This window comes from Hakea prostrata, chromosome 3 (genome assembly GCF_041222555.1).
Source record: "Hakea prostrata isolate BN-2017 chromosome 3, UWA_Hpros_2, whole genome shotgun sequence".
NCBI classification, from domain to species: domain Eukaryota; kingdom Viridiplantae; phylum Streptophyta; class Magnoliopsida; order Proteales; family Proteaceae; genus Hakea; species Hakea prostrata.
This window is the reverse complement of record NC_142602.1, coordinates 3,094,557-3,122,027: the sequence shown is the minus strand read 5'-3', so window position 1 is coordinate 3,122,027 and position 27,471 is coordinate 3,094,557. Positions and strand designations below refer to the sequence as shown.

The 27,471-nt window shown below is 37.9% G+C and overlaps 3 protein-coding genes across 11 annotated transcripts; 2 read left to right on the top strand and 1 right to left on the bottom strand.

Annotated features, from left to right (window-relative positions):
* The first annotated feature begins 398 nt into the window (after positions 1-398).
* On the top strand, positions 399-10,604 carry LOC149020042 (Protein kinase superfamily protein). Of its 9 annotated transcripts, none has more exons than XR_016172144.1 (7): positions 399-2,641; positions 3,577-3,712; positions 3,795-3,883; positions 4,082-4,193; positions 4,290-4,396; positions 4,493-4,670; positions 4,744-10,604. XR_016172144.1 is itself a non-coding variant. In XM_089148062.1 (6 exons), exons 1-6 carry the CDS (start codon positions 915-917, stop codon positions 4,590-4,592), a joined length of 2,271 nt encoding a protein of 756 aa, XP_089004188.1. In that variant the 5' UTR covers positions 399-914; the 3' UTR covers positions 4,593-10,604. The 9 variants fall into 9 exon arrangements, 2 of the variants coding, with proteins under 2 accessions (XP_089004188.1, XP_089004189.1); XR_016172145.1 differs by having other exon boundaries at positions 4,493-4,878; positions 5,053-10,604; XR_016172143.1 differs by having other exon boundaries at positions 4,493-6,285; positions 6,615-10,604.
* Positions 10,605-11,632: 1,028 nt separating this feature from the next.
* On the bottom strand, positions 11,633-15,850 carry LOC149020041 (uncharacterized). The gene is made up of 4 exons (XM_089148061.1): positions 14,979-15,850; positions 13,167-13,601; positions 12,486-12,792; positions 11,633-12,067 (listed from the first exon to the last, which is right to left on the bottom strand). Exons 1-4 carry the CDS (start codon positions 15,414-15,416, stop codon positions 11,925-11,927), a joined length of 1,323 nt encoding a protein of 440 aa, XP_089004187.1. The 5' UTR covers positions 15,417-15,850; the 3' UTR covers positions 11,633-11,924.
* Positions 15,851-17,696: 1,846 nt separating this feature from the next.
* On the top strand, positions 17,697-27,469 carry LOC149020040 (protein TPLATE-like). Its single transcript, XM_089148055.1, has 7 exons — positions 17,697-19,151; positions 19,252-19,848; positions 21,131-21,492; positions 21,925-22,228; positions 23,397-23,519; positions 25,252-25,710; positions 26,072-27,469. Exons 1-7 carry the CDS (start codon positions 18,018-18,020, stop codon positions 26,594-26,596), a joined length of 3,504 nt encoding a protein of 1,167 aa, XP_089004181.1. The 5' UTR covers positions 17,697-18,017; the 3' UTR covers positions 26,597-27,469.
* Positions 27,470-27,471: the final 2 nt, after the last annotated feature.

Below are 27,471 nucleotides of genomic sequence, written 5' to 3'. Positions count from 1 at the left end.
CAATCTCTCTCTCTCTATTTGTAACTATATTCGTATATCGCAGATATATAAAACGAAATCATTTAAAATTAAAAAAACCTAAGTAGAAACATAATGAGCACTGATCACATTTGACATTCAAAGTAATTGGGTTTTCAATAGAGTGAATTGATTCAATAATGTTTGATTTTATTTTGATTATGTGGCGTAATCTACACCGTTGGTTATGTGTAGTGTAGCAGCTATTGCAATTTAAAATATTATTTCAATCAAGCCAAATAAGCATCTCTTTCGTTCCGAATCGAATGTTAATTATTCGGTTCGGGTTAAGTTCAATGCCCGGTCCAAAAAAGGGGCAGCCTCAGCACGCTTATATAAACTAATAGACAGTCGACATGTTCACCGACTTCGTGTATCTATTGACGATTTGGGGTTTCTTCGAGGGAGCGTCGCCGGCTGATCTCCTGTATTCCTTGAATCGTTGGTAAGCTTTTTCTCATTCTGGTTTTGATTGTTCTTCTGCATCGAGGAAGAAAGCTCAGAAGATTCAGTGAGTTTATTTTTCTCGTAATATTTTCAAATACCAATTCGATTGATCGGGGTTTGCTTTCTCGATCTTCTTGTCTTTGTGATTACGACCGTCAAGCGTTTGTTTTCGTGTTATGTTGCCGGTAGGGAAGATTTCTAGATGATCTATTATCGTTGTTAGATTCGATGCGTTTGTGAGGATTTTCTAGGGCTTCGAATCGTTTTTTTCTTCTGAAATTAGGGTTTTCCAAGAAACGATTTCCCGTTAGGGTGGGATTAACTCTACAGGCATCCTGCTAGGGTTTCGTTTCTGGTGGTTTAGGGTTTTAACTTTTCTGGAGTAGAACTGTAGAGGTTCGATTCCCTTGTATTTTTGTTTCGTTCGAGGGACGAAAAAAGTTTAGTTTATGGCGGCAGGAAGACACGGTGGTTACCGTGACAACGAATTTAGAGACCGTGAGTCAGATATCGAGGTTGCCAGGAGAAGAAACTTTTGTTATGGGAAGGAAGACTATGATCGCGGTCACATCGGTGGTGAACATGACCGCGGAAGAAGTCGCCATCGAGAGTTTGAACGTGGAAAGGAGCGAGATGGCAGGGATAGGACAAGAATTAGACAGAAAGATATCAAAGAGAGAGAAGTAGTGAATGGCGGTTACCATTCTTCCTCAAGCACGAGCCACTCAGGTAGCAGTGGTAGTGGTCGTCGATTAGGTGCTTTTCCTGTTAGAATGACTGACCGAGAACCTGGTGAGCTGTCAAGTGGGAGTGGATCTGATGGTGCTGTTGCTTCTGAATCGCAGGTTAGGGATCTAGAGGTTTCGAAGAATGAAAATGGTGTTGGGTCTCCTTCAGGGAAAAAGAGAAAATTCTCCCCTATTGTGTGGGATAGGGAAGATAAGGAGCAGAGCAATTATTCCAAAATCAGAGTCGCTCTGACGAGCACTGTTCCTCCACTGCTTCCAAAATCATCCCGCCAGTCGCCAACCACTTCTCCTCAGGGGGCTGTGCAGATTTCTCCATTAATCAATAATGACGCTCAGGGTTCACAGCCCTCACCCTTCAAACCTCCAGTAGCTCCTGGGTCAGTAGGGTCTGCTGCACTTGAATCGCCAGCAGGATTATCTTCGTCCCCACCTGAGAGGCAATGGAGCAATGATAGAGAGCCTGGGCAGCTGGAGGAGGAAGACTTTGTCCCGACACGGAACATTTCATCATCCCGATGGGCAGGCGAAGGCAATTCTCCTGCGGATGAAGGAGAAATATCTGACGACGAGGACTTGCCGAAGAAGAAGAAAAAGATGTCTGAAATGTTGGACAACAGGTTAAATCCAAAGCAATCAAGTCCTGAGCTCGGGGAACTCAAAAGAGAAGGTTCTGAAGGAGCTCGAGCTAAATCATCTGATTCGAGTGATGGAGTACGTCATAGTTCCTCTGCTGATGAACGTGGAGAGAATGAAATGGACAATAATGACTACATGGACGTTGATGAGGAAAATGACCACAAAAATGTTAGTGATAACCATTCAGATACAGAATCTGGTGCGGAAGATGATCCTAGTAAAACTCCAGAGCATTCGACTCCACAACAAAGAAATATAAACATGCTTCAGGGGTGTAGAAGTGTTGATGAATTTGAGAGACTCAACAAGATTGATGAAGGTACATATGGTGTTGTATATAGAGCCAGGGATAAGAAGACATCAGAAATTGTGGCATTGAAGAAGGTGAAGATGGAGAAGGAAAGGGAAGGATTCCCACTGACCTCCTTGAGGGAAATAAACATACTTCTATCATTCCATCATCCATCAATTGTGGATGTAAAGGAAGTTGTTGTAGGTAGCAATCTAGACAGCATTTTCATGGTAATGGAGTACATGGAGCATGATCTTAAAGGGTTGATGGAAACGATGAAGCAGCCTTTTAGCCAAAGTGAGGTTAAATGTTTGATGCTACAGCTATTGGAGGGTGTCAAGTATCTTCATGACAACTGGGTTCTTCATAGGGATTTGAAGACGTCGAATCTTCTTCTGAATAATCGTGGTGAGTTGAAGATCTGTGATTTTGGGTTGGCTCGTCAATATGGAAGCCCATTGAAGCCCTATACTCATTTGGTGGTTACTCTATGGTACAGGTGAGCTCCAAAATGTATTAATGCTATTCTGTTCCTTTATTCCATTTTAATTTCCTGTCCATGCATCTGTATTCTTATACTTTCCTGTGTTTGTGTATGTTAATAGTAATGAGCTATTTAGTCTTTGAGTGAATCGGTGCTTTCTCTGTAATTTCTACTTTGATTCTGTTCTGAGTTTTTAATACCATGATTCCATGTTCACTGTTATATATGTTATTTATGTATGAGGTGGTGGTGAATGTTTATTTTCCTGTGGTAGAGTTAATATCATAATTGTTGTTATTTGTTTAATCCATTTTTTTCCCCTTCTCTGCATTCTCTGTTGCTGTTGTTCTGATATTTGAGGGTTTAAGCATGGAGAAAGTCTAGACTCCAATGAATGCAGACTTTCCTAATGCCTAGTCCTAGGTACTCTTTAGGTATTCGTCCTTTCTAATTCTATGTTTTTCCATGCGGGTGGGGGGTGGCGTAGGAGTTGAGTATAACTATTTCGTATCATTAAATTTGTATCCTCCTGTGTTTTGCTAATTCTGAATTTTTGTGAACCTGTTTTAAGTTCATGTTATGTGTTATTTATTAGTTGTGCTCCTTGGTTAAGAGGTTGGGCATTGCTGCAACATTAATATCACCCCATTGTGGCCTTCTGGTCATAGGTTTAAAGTCGGGAAGCTGCCTCTCCATGAAGTGTGGAAGGGTTGCATTGTGGGATATGGGTTGTGTGTTCCTTGGTTGGATGCCGTGACAAGTTGAATTCTTTATATACCTTCTGATGTCATTAGAATACGGAAGTGTTTAATTTAGGTGATATCTATGTTTTTTGGTATTCACAAGTTTACGACCTGTTGCTTACTCGTACATTCACCTTTTAGTTACTGCAGATCACTAGAAATAATTGGCTTTTGTATTCTCATTTTTCCTTTCTGTCTCTTTTGCAGGGCGCCAGAACTTCTATTAGGAGGTAAACTTTATTCAACTGCTGTTGACATGTGGTCGTTGGGTTGTATAATGGCGGAACTTTTAGCTAAAGAGCCATTATTCCCTGGGAAAGCTGAGGTTGACCAGATTGACAAGGTGATTGCTGCTCCTCTTAACGACTTCAGTTTAGGAGATCTGCATTATTGCTAATTGTTTTTTGTGGTTTCTTTGGTTGCAGATTTTCAAAATGCTTGGCACGCCAAATGAGACAATTTGGCCTGGGTTTTCAAAATTACCTGGGGTGAAGGTCAACTTTGTCAAGCACCGGTAAGTAATTTCTAATGTGCTTCTGCTTTGTATTCTAGTCGGCTACATATCCTGTTTTCTTATTTTTGCCACTCTTTTCCCAGGCTTCCAGCTTTGGGTGACACTGTTCAGGCTTTCTGGATTGCCTAGGTGCAGTTTCCAGTTGCACAGTATGTACTCTTTTTTTGTTTTAGTAACCACTGGGGTTTTTTCTTTCAGGTATAATATGCTTCGTAAGAAATTTCCGGCCACATCTTTCACTGGATCTCCAATACTATCAGATGCTGGATTTGATTTGTTGAATAAACTTCTAACTTATGATCCTGAGAAGGTAATTTAATGTTTTAGTATGTGATCCTGCATGATTAGAAAAAATTAATGTTCTCTAGTCAGTTATTTATAGTGCATTTATCCATGTTCAATGCAGCGGATAACAGCAGAAGACGCCCTTAACCACGAGTGGTTCCGTGAGGTTCCCCTTCCTAAATCTAAAGATTTTATGCCAACATTCCCTGCTCAACATGCTCAAGACAGGTATTGTGATCCTGAATTTTGGAAAGGGTTGATAGGAAAATAAAACAATTTTCTTTTCCTGATATTTTTTATAATTTTTATTGAATTGATTATCAGGCGCCTACGACGAATTATGAAAAGTCCGGATCCGTTGGAGGAGCAGAGGAGAAAAGAATTGCAGCAGGGGGAATTAGGAACTGGAGGTTTGTTTAGCTAGGGAGGTCATTGTACATTGGCATTTGAGATGCATTTTCTAAGTTCTTCAGAGCATTCACCTCTCACGGGCATGGTTTAGGTGAGAATTATGTACTGAGTGTGAAGTTGCGGAATCTGTATGTGAGACAACCATTGATGCTGTTCTTTAGCAGGCTTCTGACGATTTCGGTGGAGAAAAATACACTTTTGTCCCCCACCAACAAAGTTGTGATGCAGGATATTTTCTATCACTTCGAGCATTGGTGATCATAAAAAAAGTGCATCCTTTACCCTGCTTTCGTTGCAAGGTGTGGCATAATGCCTTTCTTTTCTGGTTAAATTTGGAACTTGTGAATGTAACATATTTTTCATTGGCACATTGTAAACAAAGCTCTTGAATTCTGGATCAAAATACCATATTATATGGATTTATTGCTCAATATCAGTGCTGTTTCTTTTAATCATCAAATTGTGTTTGCAAGAAACGATTGGTGTGAAGCGGAGGGAGCGTGTTATTTGCTTTTCATTCCAGAAGAAACTGACGGGAAAATTTCATTCCAAAAGGTAAATTGCAATTTGTTGTCATTGTGTAAGCGAGAATCAGGTTTCTTGCCTTCCATCTTTATGGATATTCTTCACAATTGCAAGTACCCCAATTATTTGCATGATTTTGAAGTGGTTGTAGATAAAATTAAGTTGGCCTTGTTGTAATATTAATTTATTAATTTGATGGCCCTGCTACAAATATAATGCTTAACCAATGGAAAGCTAGCAAATTTTCATACCTATCAGCATAATTTTCATTACTGGCCGTCTAGTGTGTAAAACTTTGCTAGTGCATCTGCATGAAAACTGCTGTAGAGAGTAGCCCATTAATATTTCTGTATTTTGTTGATGCAGCATTTTAATTTAATTACTGTGCTACACTTAATGGGACTCAAAATTTCTTGCCTTATAATTAGGGAAGCTTATAAGTAAGTACTGATCCCATGTGTTGGCAGAAGAAATGGACTTAACGTTAGATGATAACTACTGCATCTGCCCGAGAATCATTCTGCTTGTTTTTTAGGATCAAACTCCAGGCCATTCAGTAATTGAGGTGGTCCAAATTGTGACATACTTGCAATGGCTTTTATGGTTCCTTCATTTACAGATGAATCTCTTATGTTTCATAAGACTTGAATAACCTCCAGTTATCTGTCTGGTCATTTGAATTTCTGCAATCACTTGTTTTTGGTCTATTCCTAGGATGCTTACATTGATTACTTGTTTGATCTGTTGATCGTAAACATTGGCAAGTTCTTAGGTTTTAGGACATTGAAGATTCAAACTGAGCCTTGGATGATCAGGTGAAGCCTTTGTGTTATGATTTGATGTGAAGTGGTCATACAACATGTTGCCTTTCCATTATCTGGGAAGCATCATCTTGCTTTTCTCTAGCGTTGGGACTGCATTAACTTTTTTATTTTTCTATGTTAGTATTTCATAACTGTACTGCAGAAAAATAATGGGAGACTGATGAATTGTTTTTCCGGATAATTAACATGCTTATTAAAATATATTTTTCAATATATCTGCAGTTTAAGTTGTGGCCTCCTCAAAAAAGTATGAAGCTTTTGATGGTTACTAACCTGAGCAGTATGCACAGTGATCAACTCTTTGAAGCTCTTAAATGAAACACGAGTAACATTCTGCTGCAAGGATGTGTTCTTGTGGTCAGTATCCTACTAATGCCCCTCCAACATCAGGAAAAAAGTCAGTTATTTTGTTAGCCACCTTCATGTACATGTATTTAGGATAGATGTTGTTTGTCTGTGTCCCTATGAATGATCCTTGACATTCAATATGACTTCTGTGAGCTTCCTTGCCCCTACTCCAATTGGGTTGATTTTTAGAATTTGGAGAACTGGTTTTTGATAAAATGTTTGGGAACTACGTGCTTGCATTCCCTTTGTCATCTATTCTGGGTTTCTGGAGTGATCCTAGCTCAAGTGCTTTATGGCTCTGGTACTTCTATGACGGTTGTCTACAAATGTTACTGCAGTATCAGAGCAAGCAGGTTGAGGAGTTTTACATCATTCAAGAATTTATAGGACAGTTGTGTTTTGGTGGGCCACAATTTGATTTCTTCAGATGGGACTCAATAGAGGTACAATTGCCAGCCTTGTTTCTGTTCTTTCTGGACTTGCTAATACAATTGATATTCTATCTTTTGTAATCACAAACCAATGTGTTAAATGAATTGTAACCCTTCCCCCGTCCCAAAAAAAAAAATTTGTTTTTTGGGGGTGGGGCGGGGCTGAGTCCTAGAATGAATTTATCAATGTCCCTCTATGAATCTATTTGTTTTTTGTTAAATACTGGATTTTTTAAAAATTATTTGTTATTGATTAGAAGTAAAGTAGTCATATTTACATTCATATTGTTGAGAAAATGATATTGCAAGTGCTGTGGTTGACTTTTTAAATGTCTCTTCACAAAGAATTGCAAGTATTATCTTGGAGACTATTGTGCTCTTATCTCCTTCTTTCTCAAAATACAGTCAAATTGAATCAGTTTATTTTCATGTAATATGTTGAAAGTATTGTCTCGCGAAATTTGAATTGTCTGAATTTTACGGGTTGCTATTATGGTTATATTATAGAACAGTCTGTTATGTTTTTATCATCTTTGAGTCCTGCTTATATGGGGTCATAAAGTGGTGCACTCTTGGGGTCTTCGTACAATGTTTGTTTTGAACTTCTGCTGTGTCTTTACATTGGCACTAGCTTTTTATTATTGAAATTAAGCAGGTTCCTATGGGGTACAAATTTCTGCCCATGTACATTCTAAACCTATGTTGCTTTCTTATTTTATAGTATCACTTTTATCTGTAGTTGTTTATGACTTATAGGATGATCACTGCTGTGATAATTTATATTTGCCTTCTCTAAAACAGTCGGTGGTGGATCCGTGAATGGAAATACTATTGGTTTGTGTCATGTTTATTGGGAAAAGGTGTTTATCCCAAATGCAAGCAGAAAATAATAAATTTAACTTTTTCAACTCCTTTTGACACTGGATGTGCTTGACCTTCGCCTATATGCTTGTTATATTTTTCTCCTTTCTACAGGAATACTATTAGCATCTCTATATCAGATGCAACAAAAAATAATTAAGGTACCTTGGTTGAATTCTTGACGCTGGACACCTTTGAGTTCTACAGGAATACTGTTAGCATCTGCTATAGGTCAAACGTGACAATTATTTGGGGGGGGGGGTTTAAGATTAAAAAAAGTTTGTAGTTAGGCATAATGTAGTGTTCCTCCCAAGTCTACCTGACTTTGTAGATATTTCTGTTAAGTAATAGGTGACATCTCCCCCCCCAACACCCAAACCAAAAGAAAAAAAAAGAAAATCTTGTAAACAGGCTATTGGTTAGGCTGCAAATTCAGTGAGTTCTATTTGAGAGAGTAATTATCCCTCGAGCTTTATGTTGGCAAAGAATTGAAGTAAAGAGTCTATGGATGCTATTACAAATAGATGCTTTCTTTCTTGTCTGTTTATATTTTGGTAGGTAGTTCTTGCTCGAATTGAATATAATTTGCTTCTAATATGTTGAGAGACGATTTATTATTATTATTATTATTATTATTATTATTGGGAGGGGGTGGGGGTTTGGAGAAGTTGGTCAAGCATTCACTCTTTGATTGGTATGATTCTTGTCAGAATATCTAATTATTCAACTTTAATTGGATGCCTGTCTTAAGTTTATTTTCATTGTCTGAGAGATTCGTTCACATAATTGACTACTAACATCTGTGGGATGCATTGGGGCCAGAAGTGGGTTTTCTTCAGGATGTGCATGAGTTAATGTGGTTCCATTTTCATGTTCTTGAGTTAAATATAGGAGCTCATAACAAAGTCTTCGGAAGAACAGTAACTTTTCTTTCTTTGCATAGTGCCCCTGGAAATGTATTGATAGACAATGCTTGGTTGTACCTGTATTGAGTTGATCTACTGTTGGTTGGAACTCTAGATCCAGTTGTACTCAGTGTCTGGTCTCGTATTGTTTTGTCAATGGTTAAAGTGTAAAAGAAAATGATTACCAAAAGACTTGAGATAAGACTGAGATGGTTGTGGCTGTACTGATCATTACTCTGTCTTATGTATTAGCATTAGTGGTCGTCAAAACTTTGATCTGCTGCTTAGGGTTTTAGAAATATTGTGTTGGTGGTAGGGATTTAGAATTTAATTTGTACCTATTGATCATGCTCAATTGAGTCATCTTGTTCGGAAGTTTCTCTGCAGGAAGGTGTGGGAATGGTGATTGTGGCCATTCCATTGCATCCTATTGCTGGAGTCACCTTGAGACGTTACTCTTGACTCACCCCGTATCTTGGATTGTTAGTATTCCTCTAGTCAAAAAACTAAATTTCCAGTTTTTTGTTTCAGATGGTGCAGAAAATTTACCGAAACTTAGGTATGTTATGGCTGGAGCCTGGAGGTAATGATTGCTGAAGTACATTGGCATGCTTTGAAACCCAAAATATGCTTATGACTGGTTTCCGTTGTAATGTTGTGCAACTGCAATAGTGCAATATAGAAAAATGATGAATTTGGCAGTACCAACTGATCTCGTACAGTTGTGCATGGCTGTGTTGCCTTTGCACAATGGGATGTTTTGGGCAAAGGTAAGCCCGCTGGCCGTGTACGCTTCTGACGAAGCTTAGATTCATAAGCATTGAAGTGTTGACCTCGACCAGATACTGTTTATACACCATCTCGACATAATTCTCACGCTCCCATCAGCAGATGAATTATTACTAGGACCGGTGAAGTCAATTTTAATTGACAGTTGTCAAAAATTGAATTGAAAGGATCCTGTAGAAATTACTGGTTACTGCGGTTTATGCACCGTAAATCGTGTGACCGGCATACTAACCTGAGAATGTCTCACCGTGTGGTGTTTGCGCAGTTTAACTCGCCACCGTATTGAATATTTTTTACCGTGTCATTTTACGCGTTTGGTTCAGTTTTATTTCGTCAATCGGTCAAGGGACGTTTTTTCAACTGCCCTATCAAGGGGCCTAAAATAAAAGGAGAAATTAGATGATGTTAGTGTGTCTAATTTTGTGTCTAATTTCTAATTTTTGACACGGGTTTTCCTTGGGTGGCGTATAGTGTATCTAATTTGTACAAATGTTGGACGGATATTACTATGCTGTTTACTAAGGTAGCCTCTGTATCTAGTTTCAACATTCAAGAGTACCAGGTATGTAGATGTTGAAGTGTATATGTAGTTACCTTTTTCATATTGTATATTTAAAATTCATTTTTTTTTTTGAATTTGTGATATCTGGTCAGCTAAGTTAGGAATCGGTGTCGAGGCTGTGTTTGTAGTACATGGGACCTGTGTAAACGGTCTTCCTTCAACGCATGGCGGGTGCTGCTTTATAACCGTTCGAGTCGTTTCTCTGACGCAGAAGTGCGACTGGAACCCTAATGGAGCAGATGAAAAATCACTCTTAGGGTTCTGTATTTTTCTTCACTGATTTGTCATCCCCGTGGTATCTAAATGGTTTTTATTATAGACCTGGAATTAGCTTTTGAATTTGTATTCGTTCGGTTAAGAGTGTTGGAATTCTAAATATATTTTATTAAAAAATAGCCGTATCGTATAAGCAATTGGATTCGGATAATTGCTTATCGGGATAATGTCTTCATAAAATTTTATTCGGTAATTTATTAAACATTGTTCCTTCAAAAGGGATTGATAATGAGAAACCGGTAATTCTTAACTTGGAATTAGGAAATATATTCGGTTATTAATAACTTGGAGATTGTTAAGTGTTAAAACATTTTTCTCTAGAGTGTTGATAATAGGATCTGAAAATTGGTAATTAGTTATTTAGTAATTTGAAATCAGAAATTAAAAATAATAATAAATAATCGGATGGTTTATTGGATGGGAGTAATTTTGTATATCAAATAATGTTCGGAATTTGAAATTAGACAATTTCTAATTTTTTTTACTGTAATTGGATTTAGATTTGGGTAGTAGCATATCCTAGGCAAATGCTATCCGTTTACAGGTTTGGCAGGGGGTGGGGGGGGGGGTTTTTTTTTTAATCATTCATTCAACCGAGCACAAACATCCGGGTCAAGCTTGGTACCAGGTGGACCGGCGCGGGACCACCGCGGAGGGGTGTCCCCTTGGGAAAAACAAACACACAATCTAAGAATTTAGAGGCCAAGAAATTGATATCCTTAACCACATTGTGAATGGATATAGAAGCCCTCCATACCATTGACGAAGTTGGCTAAGGGGGGGGGGTGTTAGTTCTTAATCAACAGCGTTTATGGATTCACAATAGATGGTTTTAAGATTTGGGATTATTACTGGTAGGGGTGATGTGGTGGGGTTTGTGGGCGGGAAATAGGAACAAGATGGGGAAAGATTGGATCACTTAATTGAGAGGGTACTTGAATCATTTCAACAACAAAATTTAACTGTGAAAGCTTTGACTGGCAAAAGCCTCTTAAAAAAATAAAACAAAACAGTGCAAAAGCCTCTTAAAAAAATAAAACAAAACAGTGAAAGAGGGCGTTGTGTAATTTATCTCACTTAAGTGGGGGTTTGCAAAAAACTCTTTGTTGCATGAAATATAATGACGTGCATAGATAATTGGAACGGTGCATTATTTTCGGTGAAATTTAAGAAATTGAAATTGTATATATTTGTCGGTGTACCAACAGGAGGTTTTTTCTTCATTCTTTTCTTTCTTCTCTTTTTTGTAACAAGCACTTATAATTTCCACATCATACCTAAAAGCCTATTATCTTGCGTGTGAATAGAATGGAGAACTGGATTAAATAAGGGAAAGTGAGGAATAGATAACATAATGGAAGCGATGAGTGGGAGAGTATTTTACTCACCTGTATGATTAAACTTTGAGATTAGGTTTAGACTATTTTATTATGAATAAAAATTTCTAAATACTTAATAATTTTTTTAATTATTTGAGGATTAAAATGATAATCCCCTCTGAACAATTAACTGTAACCTAAGGATAGTGTTAAGTTCCGTGGACCTCTTTGTAAGATTTGCAAAGTTGGTGTAGCGTTGCACAACTTGAGAAAAAATCTTAACGACAAAACTTAAAATTTCATCCTCTATTTTTTGGTAGGACAAAAAAAATCATCCCCAAGCCTAAAAACTCAAAATTGTCACAGAAGCCTATGTTTCTCCAATGGTAATCTGCATCAAAATCTTGCTGTATGCGCAGCAGGTACATGAAAAGCGTAACAACGCAAGAAAATGAAGCACATGCCATAATTAACAAAAATGGGAAGACATAGTCGCAAGGGGGCGTCATTTAGTAGTAAATACTAATGTCTTCCCAAGTACAAAAAGTACCAAGGAGAACTCAAGGAAGAAAATGGTGTTAATAAGTGCCCGGTCGATTAGCCATCCAAAAATTGTGATTCCACCGGGGTTTGACTGCAAATATGCCACTGCATTGTCAAATACATGAGTGAACTTGTCAATTAACTGAAGACAAATATCAAAACTTCAAACTTATGTCGAGAGAGAACAGTAATGAGGCAGGACTCAAGAAGAGGGAAAAAAAATCAGCAGAACATGGAAGTATTCAGGTGACAGAAGAGAACCCATTCAAAGATCAGGCCCCCGCAGGCTCCAGAAAGCCGAAGAAGCCATATAGTAAGAACTTGACAAAAATAGGTAACAACTTTTCATTACACATTTAGAAGTCCATCATGGTTTGGATTTTTAGGGCATTGACTTTAAGCATAACAAGAGAGAAGGTTCTGCATGATTTTATTAAAAAAAGAAAAAAAGTAAAATAGATTTCACAAGCTCTATTAATCTTTAGTCAAAAAAGGCGTAAATAAACGAAGTAAGTATACTTACCGAAGGATTGTCTCTTGTGGTATGTGGATAAATAGGCTACTGGTCGTGTATTTGTGGGCGGTGCAAGATAATCTACCGATTCTAAATCACTTTCCGAGTAGTTCATTCGCAATGAGACAGATGAATTGGTGGCCTCCAAGTTCCCCACACTATTTGAGACCCTTATTTCAGAAGCATCAGTAGAATTGCTTGTTACTAGAGCATGCCATCTAGATGCAACCGCTGTGATTCCTTGAACTCTACTGGAAATCTTGGCAGCTCCACTCACACAAAGAATTATTCCAACAACCTGAGTAATTGAGGATACCTACCACAATTGAAGCAAAAGAAGAATAAGAGACCTGAATACATATAGCATAGAGAGAGAGACCATAGTGAAGGAAAGGTTAAAATAAAATTTTAAGCAAATCTCACACAGTTAAAACATCAAGAACGTACGTAAGATGATAGCAACATTCAGATCCATGATATTCTTTCAAACCATAGGAAAATAAAACCATACATTTAGATGGGAAGGAAAATTCTCACATCAGAACCATGTGGTGGTTCATTGGAATGAATCTCTTTAACTTCTGTCAATAATATTTACAGCATATATGATGAAGGCAGCATGTCATTGGATTAAAGATTTGTAGGCTATCTACATGTAAAACAGTTATGATAACTAACTAGTACACTTACTGCAAAATCACCCCCATTGATGAAATTGATGGTTCCACTAGATCCTGTAACCCGGAAGAGAGTGATAACTTGACTCGCTGTCACAATTAAACATGCTAGAAGAAGAAAAATCCGGAACCTGTGGCTTATTTTAGAGAGATGATGCCTTAGACGAAGGTGCTCCTCAATGAAGACTGAGACATCAGAATCCCTTTCCAAAAGCTTCCCATAATTGTCTAAGTGAACCACTTGCAAATTGCACACCAATTTGAATAATAAGCAAGCCGATAAGGAGATTGTGGTCAAATAAACCCATGAGAAAATCATGGCTAATGACACACCAACAGATTGCCACCAGGAATCATCACAACTCACATATATATCACAAATCACTTCATGTGCAGTCTTCAAAAGGAAGCAGGGCAATATCCAGTAAAAGAGCAAGCGGAAGAAACCCTACACATATTGAAGGAACAAAAGATTTTATCTCAGCATTTTGTAAGTTTGGATATTGTGAAAGAACAGATTTTAATAATTAATCAACTACAATATGCAGTTAAATCATTAGTTTTGACAAATTCCTACTCGACAACAATCTGGAATTCAAATGTTACTTCTTCCTCTGCTTCATTTTCACCATACATAAATCAGTTGAAGAATCATTTTCTGCAAGTTAATGCTTGATAGAGTAAGATTTGCATCAAATAAACCACAATGAGAGAGATTTCTAGGAAACAGTAAAAAACCCATGATCATTGCCAACAGAAAAGGGGGAAATAAAGGTAATGCTGTCTCAAAGAAGAAGATTGCTTGATTTCCAACAATCTCATAATGTTTGATTGTTTTCTATGCTGGTTTGGCGTTTGGTCAGGTCTCTTATTCTTTTTTCCTAGAGTCTAATAGGCAGCTAACTTTCAATTAAATTTTGCTTGTCTCAGTTTATGATTGTTTTCATAAATCCTAGATGGAACAGGAATTATACATACAAGCGAATGCAAACACCATACCCATGATTTGGGCCAACTGGCTAGTGAGAGATATTTACAGTATCTACTTGGTGGTTTTGAACGAGGGGTTGCAAGTGGGTTCATGTCCTTTTGGCCTTTCTATTATTTATTCTAATTCCATACATCAGTTTCCATTACTTTCATTGCAGCATAGCTTCTTGTTAGATCTTCTAGCGGTCTAGTCTCAAAAGATGCATTAGTTAGTCAAAAGGTTTTGCTAATACTGTTCCTGTTTTCCTAATTTCACAAGGAAAATGAACTTGAAAACCCTCTTGGCCAAATTTGCCCAAATTGAACAGTACAGAATCAGGAATGGTTGTGGCCAATTCCGACCAGAATCAGCCTTTTTGACCGGTGACCCTTATGATATTGAAGACACCTGAGCACCAGTAAACAGATCTCAGATTCCTGAGATGTTCTGGAAGCTGGTGCTGTACTTGTATCAAGTGAAAGTTGTACTCGAAATGAACAGAAGGATAATTTGACCTTACTAATTCAAGCTGTAAATGTTTCTCCTTAAACTGCTTACTCTCTCGGTTTTGGAGATCCTGTGATTGCAACTACCTTTCTAGTTGGGAACTGGTTTGGAATAGAAAGAAACGCCAGAACAAAGATGAAAAAGTAGTCAAAGAATAAATCTAAAACAAGAAAAACAGTAGTTGTAAAGTTTAAACATAACTTAGCCGGGCTTTTTGTTGTTCGCAACATTAATCAGCTACGGAGTTACAAATTATAAATTAGCACTGGAGGGAATAGTTGGAGCAGGTTTGCCATGACCCCAAAAAAGAAAGAAAATGGAAAGAAGGGAACTTTTTGGATTCCTCACCTGCATCTTCTCGATGTACTCCTTACGGTGTTTGAGCATTTGGCCGTGAAATCGATCAACAAAGAGGAATCTCCGAATACCATATTTACGAAGATTGTGAGAAACACAACCAAGGGAAACAGCAGCAAGACAACACTGAGAGACGATGATTTCGAGTTCGAAGTTATACACCTCATACTTCTCAGAGTGGGAACAAGTCGTGAGCTTAAGTATAACAACTGGGACTGCAACACCTAAGAGAAGAAATACAACCCAAGAGAGTAAAAAGCTCAGTAAAGATGATTGATGGAAGCCCAGGAAACATAGATAAGTATCCAAACGATGAAGAATTCGATTCAGATCGGAATCATTTTCCTCTTCTTCTTGGGTTTGCGTTGTAATAAGGAGAGGCACTTGTGCGAGCGATTCTTCTTCTATTCGAATATTTGGGTCACCCATTACTATGAACTAGGATGATTAGTGCAGTAGTAGTTGAAATAGAGCCAGTCCCACACAAGCGGTTGAGTTGAACATTTAAGCTTTCAGCGAGCAAACAATGAAGTAACAGAACCAAAGAAGATCTAGACGCTGTGAATGGTTCTTGGTAGCCCTATCGATAACAACATTCAGAGATAGTTTGTGAAGAAAACCAGAGAATATTGAATCAGAAAAAGGGAACTTGAATTCCATAACCTAGCTACCAGGCTACCAGTCAAAAGACTCACAAGACCAATATCTACTAAAAAAAACCCCATCTCTGCATCTCGTTTCCCATTTGCTTTCCATATTTCCATGTTATTTAGCTTATCAATGGCAGAAGCAGGAATTCGAATCACAAGCAGGGCGAGACAAGGTGGAAATCTGGTGGGAGAATGTGAAAGATCAACTCTTTCGAGATTGAAAATTGTTCTTTTGAGGATCTAATAATTAAATCAAATTTGTTGCTTTCTATGCCGGCGGGCCCAAATAATCCGTTTGTTTATTAAGGCCCATGTCTTGTCGAGAGTTTCCGACAAGACTGTTTACCAGATTCAGAAATAAAATTCACATATTTATGAAGACTAAACGGACGTTCAATTTTTTTTCTTTCCCCTTTATTTTTGGATTTTGTAGCTTTAAATTGGGGTGATTGTCTGTAACATCTTCACCAACCATTGGCGACTAAGCGATCCTTTATGGTAACAAATGGAGGTTCTTCTTTCCTTGGTAGTTAAACAAAAAATATTGGTGAAAAAAATTCAGGTATAATAAATTAGAAAGCACAAATAGAAGCATAAGAAGTGGAATTCAACATCATGATTGAAAGATTTTTGTATCTTTTCTTTTTCAAATTTTGTTATTGAATAAAATCTCTTTGAACTAAAAATAGATAAGAAAGTTGAATGCGACATAAACCTAAAATATGTGGCTTTCATTCTCAAAAAAAAAAGAAATATGTGACTTTCCTTTCACATTTGGATCTTTTGGCTATCAAGGTAGAGGTTTGTGCGTATTTCACATCTCTTCGCTATATATTAAGGTTGGATTCCATCGTTAATGTATGTCGTTGGCACTCATAGATGGGTCTTACTCCCCCACCCACCCTTATTGTGTGCAGAGAAGTTTGATGGAAACACAAAATTAAGCATCACCTGGGTCCTACCATATCTCTGTGCAAAGGCAAATGACTCTTCTTTGTGCTATGTTATACCTAAAATCAAAACCAAATAACTCCTTCTTGGAAAATGAAAATGTTTCTAATTTTGAGATATTTATGTATAGAAAATGCTCGTTCTGAACCTCTCACAGGCTCGCTAAAGCCTTGCCCCTTGTTTTTTGTTTTGACGGCTAGGTCTATGGTGGGCTTACAAATTCATTCAATCATTTCGAGATGGAAGATAGTCTGTTGTTTCGGGATAAACTGATGAATAGACAGACTTCATTTCAAGGCTCAGAGATGAATCTTACTCCCCCACCCATCCTTATTGTGTGCAAAGAAATTTGATGAAAACACAAAATTGAGATTATTTTTCGTTCTTCCAACTAAATACACGATCGATTAATGTGTTATATATATATATATATATATATATATGTCTACATACTTGAGGGTTTTTTGGTATCAATTTATTTTGTCTATTTGAAAAAAATAAAAATAAATACAAGAATCTAGTTTTAATTAAAAATAAAAAAAATAGTTATCTAGCTTTTCTCTACAGTCAATTAGGAGATGAAAAATAAATTTGGTATGGTTTATTTTTCTATTTTATTTTGTGATTAATTATCTAACGAGAAATAACTGCTTAGCCCACGCGATGTCCGTGTGTGAAACACTGATATGGCCACCGCACGGTCATTTTTTTTAATATTAAAAAAATTTCTCACTTACATTAATTATCGGAATACACGAATCACTGACGGTTGTTGGACGGTGATTAAAATAGATTAAAAACGGATGGCCGTAATTAATTGCATTAACCTCCTTGTGTTTTTCCAAATACCGAGACTGTCCCTGTTTCTCAATCTTATTCCATGAGACTTCTTTCTTCTCGACTTCCTCCTGCAACTGCAAGTCTGCAACCCTGAGACTTCTTTCTTCTCGACTTCCTCCTGCAGCTGCAAGTCTGCAACCCTACCTCCGCAACGCTCTGCAACCTGCCTTTTAACTATTCTACTCATAGATTCATCATAACAACTCACAAAAGCTTGCGAACAGTGGTGTTCTTCATACCAGAACTTGTTTTTTTTTTTTTCTTCTTTTTTTCTCGTAAATAAGCTTCGTATTGGAGCAGCTGCGTTAAGTTGATTCTCAACAGAACATTGAATTTTGCTTGTTGCTCTTCTAATTTTATCGAAGATAGAAGGCCTAAAGCTGATTCCCGAAAAATTCTCTTTGATGGACATTTTTAATTTCACCACGTATAAGATTGAGGCGGCAAATTCGCAGGAAATTGATCCGATCAAGCCAGGTGTAGAAGACAAAGATCAAATCTCTCAACGCTGGAAAGCTTTTGAACCACCTTAGCTCATCCATATCCATACAGAAGAGAAGTAGAACCTCAGTATTAGGTATTCCATCAAATGGATATCCTCTTCGCTCAGATTCAGGCTGATCTGCGTTCCAGTGATGCTCTCCGCCAGTCCGGTGCCCTTCTGCAAGCTCTTCAACAATCAGCCGCCGGCAGAGACATTTCCGTCATTGCAAAATCCGCATGTGAAGAGATAGTTGCATCTCCGGCATCCGCCGTCTGCAAAAAGCTCGCTTTCGATCTAATCCGTTCCACCAGACTCACCCCCGATCTATGGGAGACTGTCTGTTCTGGTATCCGAGCTGATCTCGACTTTCCGGATCCAGCTGTAACTGCTGCTGCTGTATCCATTCTCGCTGCTATACCTTCTTATCGTCTCGGCAAGCTTATTGCCGATTGCAATAAGGAAATCTCTAATTGCTTTGATTCTTATAGTGAAATTCTTCGGTATTCGATCACGGAAACACTTGGATGTATACTAGCACGGGATGATCTCGTTACTCTATGCGAGAACAATGTGAATTTACTTGATAGGGTCTCAAATTGGTGGAGAAGGATTGGTCAGAACATGCTGGATCGATCTGATGCAGTTTCGAAAATTGCATTTGAATCGGTCGGAAGGCTCTTTCAAGAGTTCGATTCAAAGAGGATGAGCAGGTTGGCAGGGGATAAACTTGTTGACAGCGAGAATTCACTTGCAATCAGGGCTAATTGGGTTTATTTGATGATTGATTACATATGGAAGAGGAGGAGTGCCTTGATGTCAAGATCTCTGGTTTTACTGATTGAGAGTTTCAAGGTCACCGTGTTTCCACTTGTTTTTGCTGTGAAGGCTGTGGCTTCTGGTTCAGTAGAGGTTATCCAGAAGCTTGCCAAGCCTTCTGGAAACCAAAGAAATAGTAACCCAAATATGTTGGATTCGGGTAATGCCGAGAAGCTTGTTGGTGTTTCGGCTGTAGTAACACATTTGGTACCATTCTTGTCGTCATTGGATCCTGCTCTAATATTTGAAGTGGCGATTAACATGTTGTATCTAGCTGATGTCCCTGGAGGTAAGCCTGAATGGGCTTCTCAATCGATCATTGCTATTCTCACACTTTGGGATAGACAAGAGTTCTCTTCTGCTAGAGAAAGTATAGTCAGAGCTGTTGTGACAAATCTACACCTCTTAGATCTTCACTTGCAGGTTGGGATCCTCTCTGTCTCCCTAAATTTCCTATCCTATGAGATGAAGTGGAAAACTAGTCCATGCTGCTTACCATCGATGCTGAAACTTTTGCCTGCAGGTTTCATTGTTCAAGAGGTTGCTTCTTATGGTAAGAAACCTACGGGCAGAATCAGATCGTATGCATGCTCTTGCATGTATATGTCGAACAGCTCTCTGTGTTGATCTCTTTGCAAAGGAAAGTGTAAGAAGAGGACAGAAACCTGTTCCTGGAACTGATATTACTTCACTTTTTGAGGATGTTAGTATAAAAAATGACCTTAAAAGTGTAACTAGCAAAAGCTTATTTCGAGAGGAGTTAGTTGCGTCATTAGTAGAAAGTTGTTTTCAATTGTCTCTTCCATTGCCTGAGCAAAAGAATTCAGGTACGGAGGGCAGAGTAATTGGAGCGCTGGCTTATGGTACTGGTTATGGTGCATTACACTGGACAGGGCCAGCTCTGGCAGTCGTGGAAGTTTGTAGACCTTGTGTCAAATGGGACTGTGAAGGGCGAACTTATGCCATAGATTGTTATTTGAAGTTACTTGTTAGATTGTGCCATATCTATGATACCAGAGGAGGTGTTAAAAGGGTTAAAGATGGCGCTTCTCAGGATCAGATTCTAAACGAGACAAGATTACAAAATTTGCAACAAGAACTGGTTAAAGACCTGCGTGAGGTTTGTAAACTTTTCCCCTCAGTAAAGCTGATTCTTCCCCCCCCTCTCTCTCTCTCTCCCATATTGAGGCCTTATATGGATTAAAAATACTTGTTTTTTGTTATTGATAAACATGCTCAATGTTCTTTCCTTGTTTCATGTACTCTACTGGGTAAAATATGGTCTCCAAACAACACAAGAAAATTCATCTTCTGGTAGATTCCATGAGTATCTAAAAGAAGAAATTGCAAAATGTGGACCTTTTACAGGATTCCAGTTTTCAGGATTATCCACCTCTGAGCAGTCATGCCACTGCTTTTTCCAGTACCTTTTCATGGTAGTTGGCCAGTGAGAAACCAAAGAAAGAACCAAATTCATCCCTGCTTGTAAGTGCCATCTCCAGTCTGGAGTTGTTCCCCAGCTAGTATCTGAGCCTGCTTTTATTTTCTGTTGAGAGATATAGAGTGAATTAAGGGGTTAAAACCTGGAAGCTTAATTGAATCACATTATTTCATAAGCTTACTCATTTACATCTTCTCCCTTCTGTTCATCTTGTGAGACTAAAAAGGATAAAGACTTGAAATGAAAACATGGTTCAAACTCTTTGGGTTGAGTGACAAGGAAGATCCATAAAAGAAAGGTCATGGAACACCTTCAATAGATCAGAAAAATAAATCCTCTTATTTGCTCGATCCCCCCCCCCCCAAAAAAAAAAAAAAAAAAGAAAAAAAAACAGAACAAAATAATTGTCTGTTCTTCCAGTTAATTATGATCCTCCGGAGCCTGCAGAGATGCAAGTCTTATAGGATCATAAGCTGAAAACCATTTCTCCACTTGTGCCCTCAAATTATTGAATAACCAAGCTGTAACGATTTAAAACCATAAAGTATTAGAGCTCTAAGATTCAAATGAATTGATTCATCATTGAAGCTGCTATTCAAGTGAATTTTAGCAAATTGAGTCATTACTTATTCATGTCATCATTGGAATTCTAATTGATAAATGAAAGCAATACTAGTAAAATGACTAAAAGATCCTTTACAAATACACTCTTCAGATAAAAGGGCCTCTTTTCTTTGTAAGGTAGGGCAATTTCCTCTAGAATTAGCCAGGGACAACACTAATTACTGACATTTTCTTTAGAAGTTTCCCCTTGGTTTTGTGCAGTTCTCATTCAAAGGAGCTTCCCTTTCGACTATTCTCCTTATTAGATTTGTATTTCTGATCCATATGTGTCAAGTCATTGAAGCATTATGATTATTAATCTTTCCATTATTTTGCCTTTGTTTTGTCCACTCATCAGGTGAACACACCAAGGATATGTGCCCGGCTTATTTGGTCTGTTGCAGAACACATCAATCTAGATAATCTGGATCCTCTCCTTGCTGATGATCCTGAGGATCCACTGAACATTATTGTTACAACTATCAACAAAGTTTTATTCAATGTAGATTCATCTGCAGCTACATCAAATATACTTCAGGATGTGCAGGCAGTTCTTTTATGTGCTCAACGTCTGGGGTCGCGTCATCCTAGGGCAGGGGAACTTCTCACTATAGAGCTAGAGAACTTCAGAAACAACAGCCTTGCTGACTCAGTAAACAAACATCAGTGCCATCTTATATTGCAGAGAATTAAATATGTGAAAGCTCATCCAGAAAACATGTAAGCATTACCAACACAATGATTTCATTCGCTTCTTTCCTGATGAAAACGTAGAACTAGAAAAAACTTCTGCGAATTTATTCTCTTAGACAATCATGTTAGGGCTGGTTGTTGTGCAGGCATATGCATTAAATTAAGGAGAATTACTTAGTATTATAATTTTTTTTTTTTGAGGTTTGAAATTACCGTCTCACTATGAGATTAACATTTCATAATTGCATGCCATGTTATCTTTGAAGTTCCTCAAACTGTGTTTTCAAACGGTTCTTATTTATTGGTATAATGTGTTGACGTTCTGGTCAATGTCTTGTCGATAAAGACTTGAAGTGCTTAATTTATTAGCTTGTTCATTTAATGCTTACATGTTCTAGAGGTTAGATGATTTTTTTACCCCATGTATGATGCTTTTCTATAATCATGTGCTTTTTTCAGATGGGCTGGAGTTAGCGACACCAGAGGAGATTACCCTTTTAGCCATCACAAATTTACTGTTCAGTTTTATGAAGCATCTGCTGCTCATGACAGAAAGTTGGAAGGATTGGTTCACAAGGCCATCCAAGAGCTTTGGCGGCCTAATCCTAGTGACCTAACCGTTATTTTAACCAGAGGGACAGACTCTACTTACATCAAGGTCCCACCAAGTGGATATGCATTGACAGGAAGTAGCGATCCTTGCTACGTCGAAGCATATCATTTGACTGATTCAACTGATGGAAGGATCACCATGCATCTTAAGGTTGGCCGTCATTGTTAATTTCAACCAAGTCAGTCTGGAGGCTTTCTTGGGTCCTTTGAATTCTTTGAGTAGGATATTAGCATCAGAAAACTGGAACTTACTTTACAGACCGCAATTTTTATTTGTGAAAGATGATGACCAGATTTGTTCATTCTGAAAATGCCAATGATTCATAAGACTTATACAGTGGCATCGACCATGATGAAAGATCCTGCAAGAACTTGTCCAGTACATGCTAGTTTCTTTAATGGTGTCTCTATTACTAAATGAAGCCTCTGATAACCTAGGTTTACAAATGTGCAAAATTATACATTGGAGGTGGGGGTCTTGAGTCTTTGTGGAAATAATATTTTGCCTATCATCACAAATTCTTCTTCATCGTCACCTTTATCCAGATTGAAGGGAAGATTTTACTTCTTTGGTTTTCCCTTTTTTTGGAGAGGAATTAGGTAAGAATACCTTCAATCTATACACAGGTTGCATCAATGGTTTTGTTGTTAGTTTGAAGTTTAAGCCTAGGCACCATGCATATATCTTGGTTGAATTCCAAAATATGTTACAAGATGATAGTGAAAGTGTGAGGTCCGGTGAAATAATGCATTTTTGATTGGGTATATCAGATGCAGAACTAAACTTTTCTTCTGGATCTTTCAGTAAATTTTGATTTTATAAGGGAATCAAGGAGAAGTATCCGATAATGAATAACATTGGTAAGACAGAATATACTAGATTGTGCAGAAAAATATGGAAATAAGTTTCATTCCACTGAATCATTAAAAGAAAGATGAGTAACTTAAAGGGATGCAAGTTTTATATGGTCTTGTATTTGAAACCCAAAGAAGAACTGGTAGGGGCACCCTGGATCCTCACCAATCGCTGCCATAGAGACACATTAGCATATTTCAGCTAACTTCCTATACTTACATAAAAAAAATTCCATTTTTCTTATGCCATTTATACTCTTTAAGTTTGACATTGTTGGTTGGTACTTCTCAGTTGATAATATTAGAACTGCATATTATGGTTTTTCTGTCTTCCAGTAGTGCATAGTTTTCAGATTGAATACATGATCAATGCTAATTCTTCCATTGAAGTTGGTAGATGTCATGGTTTAGTAACTATGGAGTAAACAAATTATCTCAGAACACTTATGTTGCATATGTTGCAGGTTTTAAATTTGACAGAGCTAGTACTTAGTAGGGTGGACATCCGGGTGGGGCTATCTGGTGCGCCATATTTCATGGATGGATCTCCTCAAGCAGTGAGGCAATTGCGTAATCTTGTTTCTCAGGTCTTACTTCAAAATTAAAATAAAATTTATTTGTCCTACTTATGTGCAGTGTGCCACAGTTTGATGCCCAGTAAATTATAATCCTTTTCAGCCAGTTCTGCGGCTTCTTTTCAAACTCCTAATAGTTCCTTACGATTTTTATTTGTCCAATTTATTACAGTGCATCTTTATCTTTGTGTACTCATATCTTCTTTTACTTTTTGCCTTTAATACCAAAAGTATTTCTGGTGGAACCAGGTTCTTCTGCACTTTTTCCTTTTTTTTGGGGGGGGGGGGTGGGACCAAAACAAACAAGAGAGCAAAAGAACAAGAAACTGAAACTACTACCAAAGGGTTGTCTCAGTTGGCAATGACCAACACTTTTTAGTGAAGAGGTCAGGGTTTGATTCCCTGGTGGTGTATGTAGCCAGCCGTCACCCCCAATATATATAAGATTGCCAATTCCAAAAAAGAGAAATAAGAAACGGAAACTCAAGAAAATAAGCAGTTTGCCAAGATGCTGTCCATGGTGAGATGAGAGTGTGTTCACTAATAGACTTAAGGGGACAAAGAGATACATATTTTACGAACTAACCCCATTTAAACTGTAAAAGCAGTCCACAAACCATACTACAGAAATCAACTTTCATCAGTTGAGGTAGGTGCTCGATTGACCTGCAAAGAACCTTTAACAATTATTGTCTTTCTTTTTTGCCTTAATATTTGACTAAGTCAACTGTTGGACAATTGAGGATGAGTGGTAGAATCAAACACATGCTTGGCCACATCACCAAGGTAGGCCCTGAAATATTGTACCCATAGGAAGGATGATCTATATATCCAGTGGGTTTTGATTGGCTTCATTAATCCCATTGAACCAATCATCTTACCATCCCCATCATCGGAATGAATTTCTATAACAGGGGATGGGAATTTAGGTAATAACAGTATGTTTGGACAAAGATTTGATAACATCTCAACGATCATATGATAGATTCAAATTGTTATTTTTATAATTTTCCATGAGAATATAAGGAAATCAAGGAGGGAGGAAAAAAACTAATACGAAACAGGAGAACAATATGAATTGTTTGAAACTAAATTCAACTTGATGAAAATATTGTGGTTGGGACTGCTACTGACTACTCTTTGATTGCATCTACTAAATCTTTTTCCACGTAAAAAAATATAATAGAACTGAACACAATTTCTGAAATTTATAAACCAGAAAGAATAACGTATGATAGAATTTAGCTCACTTTTTTTTTTTTTTTGGGGGAATTGGTAGCTTTATATTAGGGGGTGGGGACTTATTACATATGCCACTCAAACCTGTGATCTCTTCACTAAGAGGTGTTGGTCATTACCAACTGAGCAACCCTTTGATGGTAGCTCACTTTGATTGTCTTTGTGGAATTTTAAAGTGAAAATGTTAAAAGTAGTATTAGTGCAATGGACATCTCAAAGCTTTTGAAATCATTTCTGATGCTTATGTATTAGAAGTCTTGCATGTGTGACTCTTGAAGCAGCTCAAACTAGTAAAAGCTGTTGATTAGTCTATAGATCACAGTTTGGCATGATTAGTTCTCCAAATAGTTGATAGTCCTCCCGAAGCACACAAGGTAGCTCTAATGTGTAAGAGGTAGCCTATTTCTTAACATCTGTTTAACTGCTGCTTTTTTTTTGTTTCTCACATAATTAATGATCTATTAAGTGAATTTATGGTCCAATTAAATGATGTTATTGTTCCTAGGATCCAGTGCTTTGCAGTGTGACTGTGGGAGTCTCCCATTTTGAGAGATGTGCTCTTTGGGTTCAAGTATTGTACTACCCTTTCGATGGAAGCGGTGCTGCAGTAGAGTATGGTGAAGGAGATCATGCTGAAGATGATACACAAATCATGAAGCAAAAAAGGAGCACAAGACCAGAACTTGGAGAGCCAATGATCTTGAGGTGTCAGCCATACAGGATTCCACTCACTGATCTCCTTTTGCCACACAAAATTTCACCTGTCGAATATTTCCGTCTTTGGCCTAGTTTGCCATCTATAGTAGAGTACACGGGTGCATATACATATGAAGGAAGTGGTTTCAAAGCTACTGCTGCACAGCAATATGGTGCTTCTCCTTTCCTCAGTGGACTAAAATCCCTGTCTTCTAAGCCTTTCCATAGAGTTTGTTCTCATGTTCTCCGAACAGTGGCTGGGTTTCAAGTAAGTTCTGCCATTCTTTCATCAAGCCTGTGGTTCCAGTATCTCTAGATTTCTGTTACTGATGTTTATTAATGTGAGTGGTTTCAATTTTCATTCTTCAAATGATGCCTCTGCTTTGATGATTATTTGCCCGTAGACCTAATGTTTTAAGACATATTCTTTAGAGTTTGTTCACATGTTCTACTGATTCCACACTGCTTATGAGGCAGAAATTCTTCTATTTATCTTTTCAACAGCCTGCAAAAGTTGGATTTCTTCTCTACGTTCAGTATCTTTAACCTATTTCTTGAATTCTCAGTACCTATCTTATTAGTTCTACCAAAAGAAATCTTATCAGTTGTTACTTCTTCTATTGGAATAGTTATATTTTGCTGCCAAGACTTGGTTTGGTGGATTTTTGGGTATGATGATATTTGGTGCCAGTGAAGTGAGCACAAATGTAGATTTGGGAGACGAGACAACAACGATGATGTGCAAATTTGTGGTCCGAGCATCTGATTCATCAATTGTAAAGGAGATCGGATCAGATTTACAGGAGTGGCTAGATGATATTACAGATGGGGGTGTGGACTACATGCCTGAGGATGAAGTGAATTTGGCCGCGGCAGAGAGGCTAAGAGTCTCAATGGAACGGATAGCTTTGCTCAAGGCAGCTCAACCACCACCAAAACATCCAAACCCTGGTGAGGAGGAAGAGGAGGAAGAAAGAGAAAACGATGAGATCAAAAACAAGGAAAAGAAAGAAAATGGAGAAGAAGATGGTAAACCTAAGGGACCTTCAACACTATCGAAATTGACAGCAGAGGAAGCTGAGCAGCATGCACTTCAGGCAGCAGTCCTGCAGGAGTGGCATATGCTCTGCAAAGAGAGCGGGACAAAAAGTTAATTGACTCTTACCTATTTTTCTTCAGGTTTGCATTTGGCATTTGGCTTTTCTCTTCCGTTCACTTTTCCCCCAAGTTACCATATCATTCTTTTTTCTATAGGAATCATGAAACAATTTGTTACTTTTGCTTTGAATTGAGAAATTATTTTGAAGTAAACGTGTGTACTGTTCCATATATTATATACAACCCTATCACAACTAAATGGGATTCTGAAACAAATCCTGTTTCACCATTCAATGTAAAGTAAGTTTTGTAATGGTTAGGCAAGGGGTTCTTTTAGCTGTGCCAACTTCCTACCTGAAAAATAAAGCCTCTTCTACCTGGATTCTTAGACTGGAAAATTTCTGAACTGAACATCAATTGGGTGGTGGGTTTGGCCTATCCCATGCCCACCTCCTCCCCCATCAGAACTTGATGGTGATCATGTAGGAGAATGAACCACTGCACATTAAGAAGAAAGAGATCTGAAGAAAACTAGTACAGAAAAAGACGCCCAATAATGTCTCACCATGTGAATGTTGATGCCCACATCAACGATCTTATGGATAAAACTTTGAAATTCCTGGCTAAATTGACTGAAACCTGGTTTAGATTGACCATCTTAAAATTTAGAATCTGAACGGAAGAAAAGAATTCTTAATTGTACTACTAAAGAATATTAAAAGCTTATGAGCCAGGTAACTAACCCGTAATAGCATTAAAGAACGAAATCCTTTGGCTGATTCACCTCGTAAAAAATCCTCTTCTGAACACAGACCTGTTTTTTAGCACTTCACAAGTAAGCAATGTCCACGAAGCAAAGCAGTTAAATTTTCACAAGGTTGAAGCTCTCTGAAAGCGGTTCAAAAAGCATGTACCGGTAAAAGAAAGACAA

Coding starts and splice junctions, on each gene's coding strand:
- LOC149020041 (XM_089148061.1), bottom strand. CDS start 15,416: ATGGGTGACCCAAATATTCGAATAGAAGAAGAATCGCTCGCACAAGTG. Junction 12,793..13,166: donor TCAATGGGGGTGATTTTGCA/GTAAGTGTACTA, acceptor CAATTGTGGTAG/GTATCCTCAATTACTCAGGT. Junction 12,068..12,485: donor CCACAAGAGACAATCCTTCG/GTAAGTATACTT, acceptor TTGACAATGCAG/TGGCATATTTGCAGTCAAAC.
- LOC149020040 (XM_089148055.1), top strand. CDS start 18,018: ATGGATATCCTCTTCGCTCAGATTCAGGCTGATCTGCGTTCCAGTGAT. Junction 19,152..19,251: donor TCTTAGATCTTCACTTGCAG/GTTGGGATCCTC, acceptor TTTTGCCTGCAG/GTTTCATTGTTCAAGAGGTT. Junction 22,229..23,396: donor GGATCACCATGCATCTTAAG/GTTGGCCGTCAT, acceptor CATATGTTGCAG/GTTTTAAATTTGACAGAGCT.
- LOC149020042 (XM_089148062.1), top strand. CDS start 915: ATGGCGGCAGGAAGACACGGTGGTTACCGTGACAACGAATTTAGAGAC. Junction 2,642..3,576: donor GTGGTTACTCTATGGTACAG/GTGAGCTCCAAA, acceptor TCTCTTTTGCAG/GGCGCCAGAACTTCTATTAG. Junction 4,397..4,492: donor GCTCAACATGCTCAAGACAG/GTATTGTGATCC, acceptor ATTGATTATCAG/GCGCCTACGACGAATTATGA.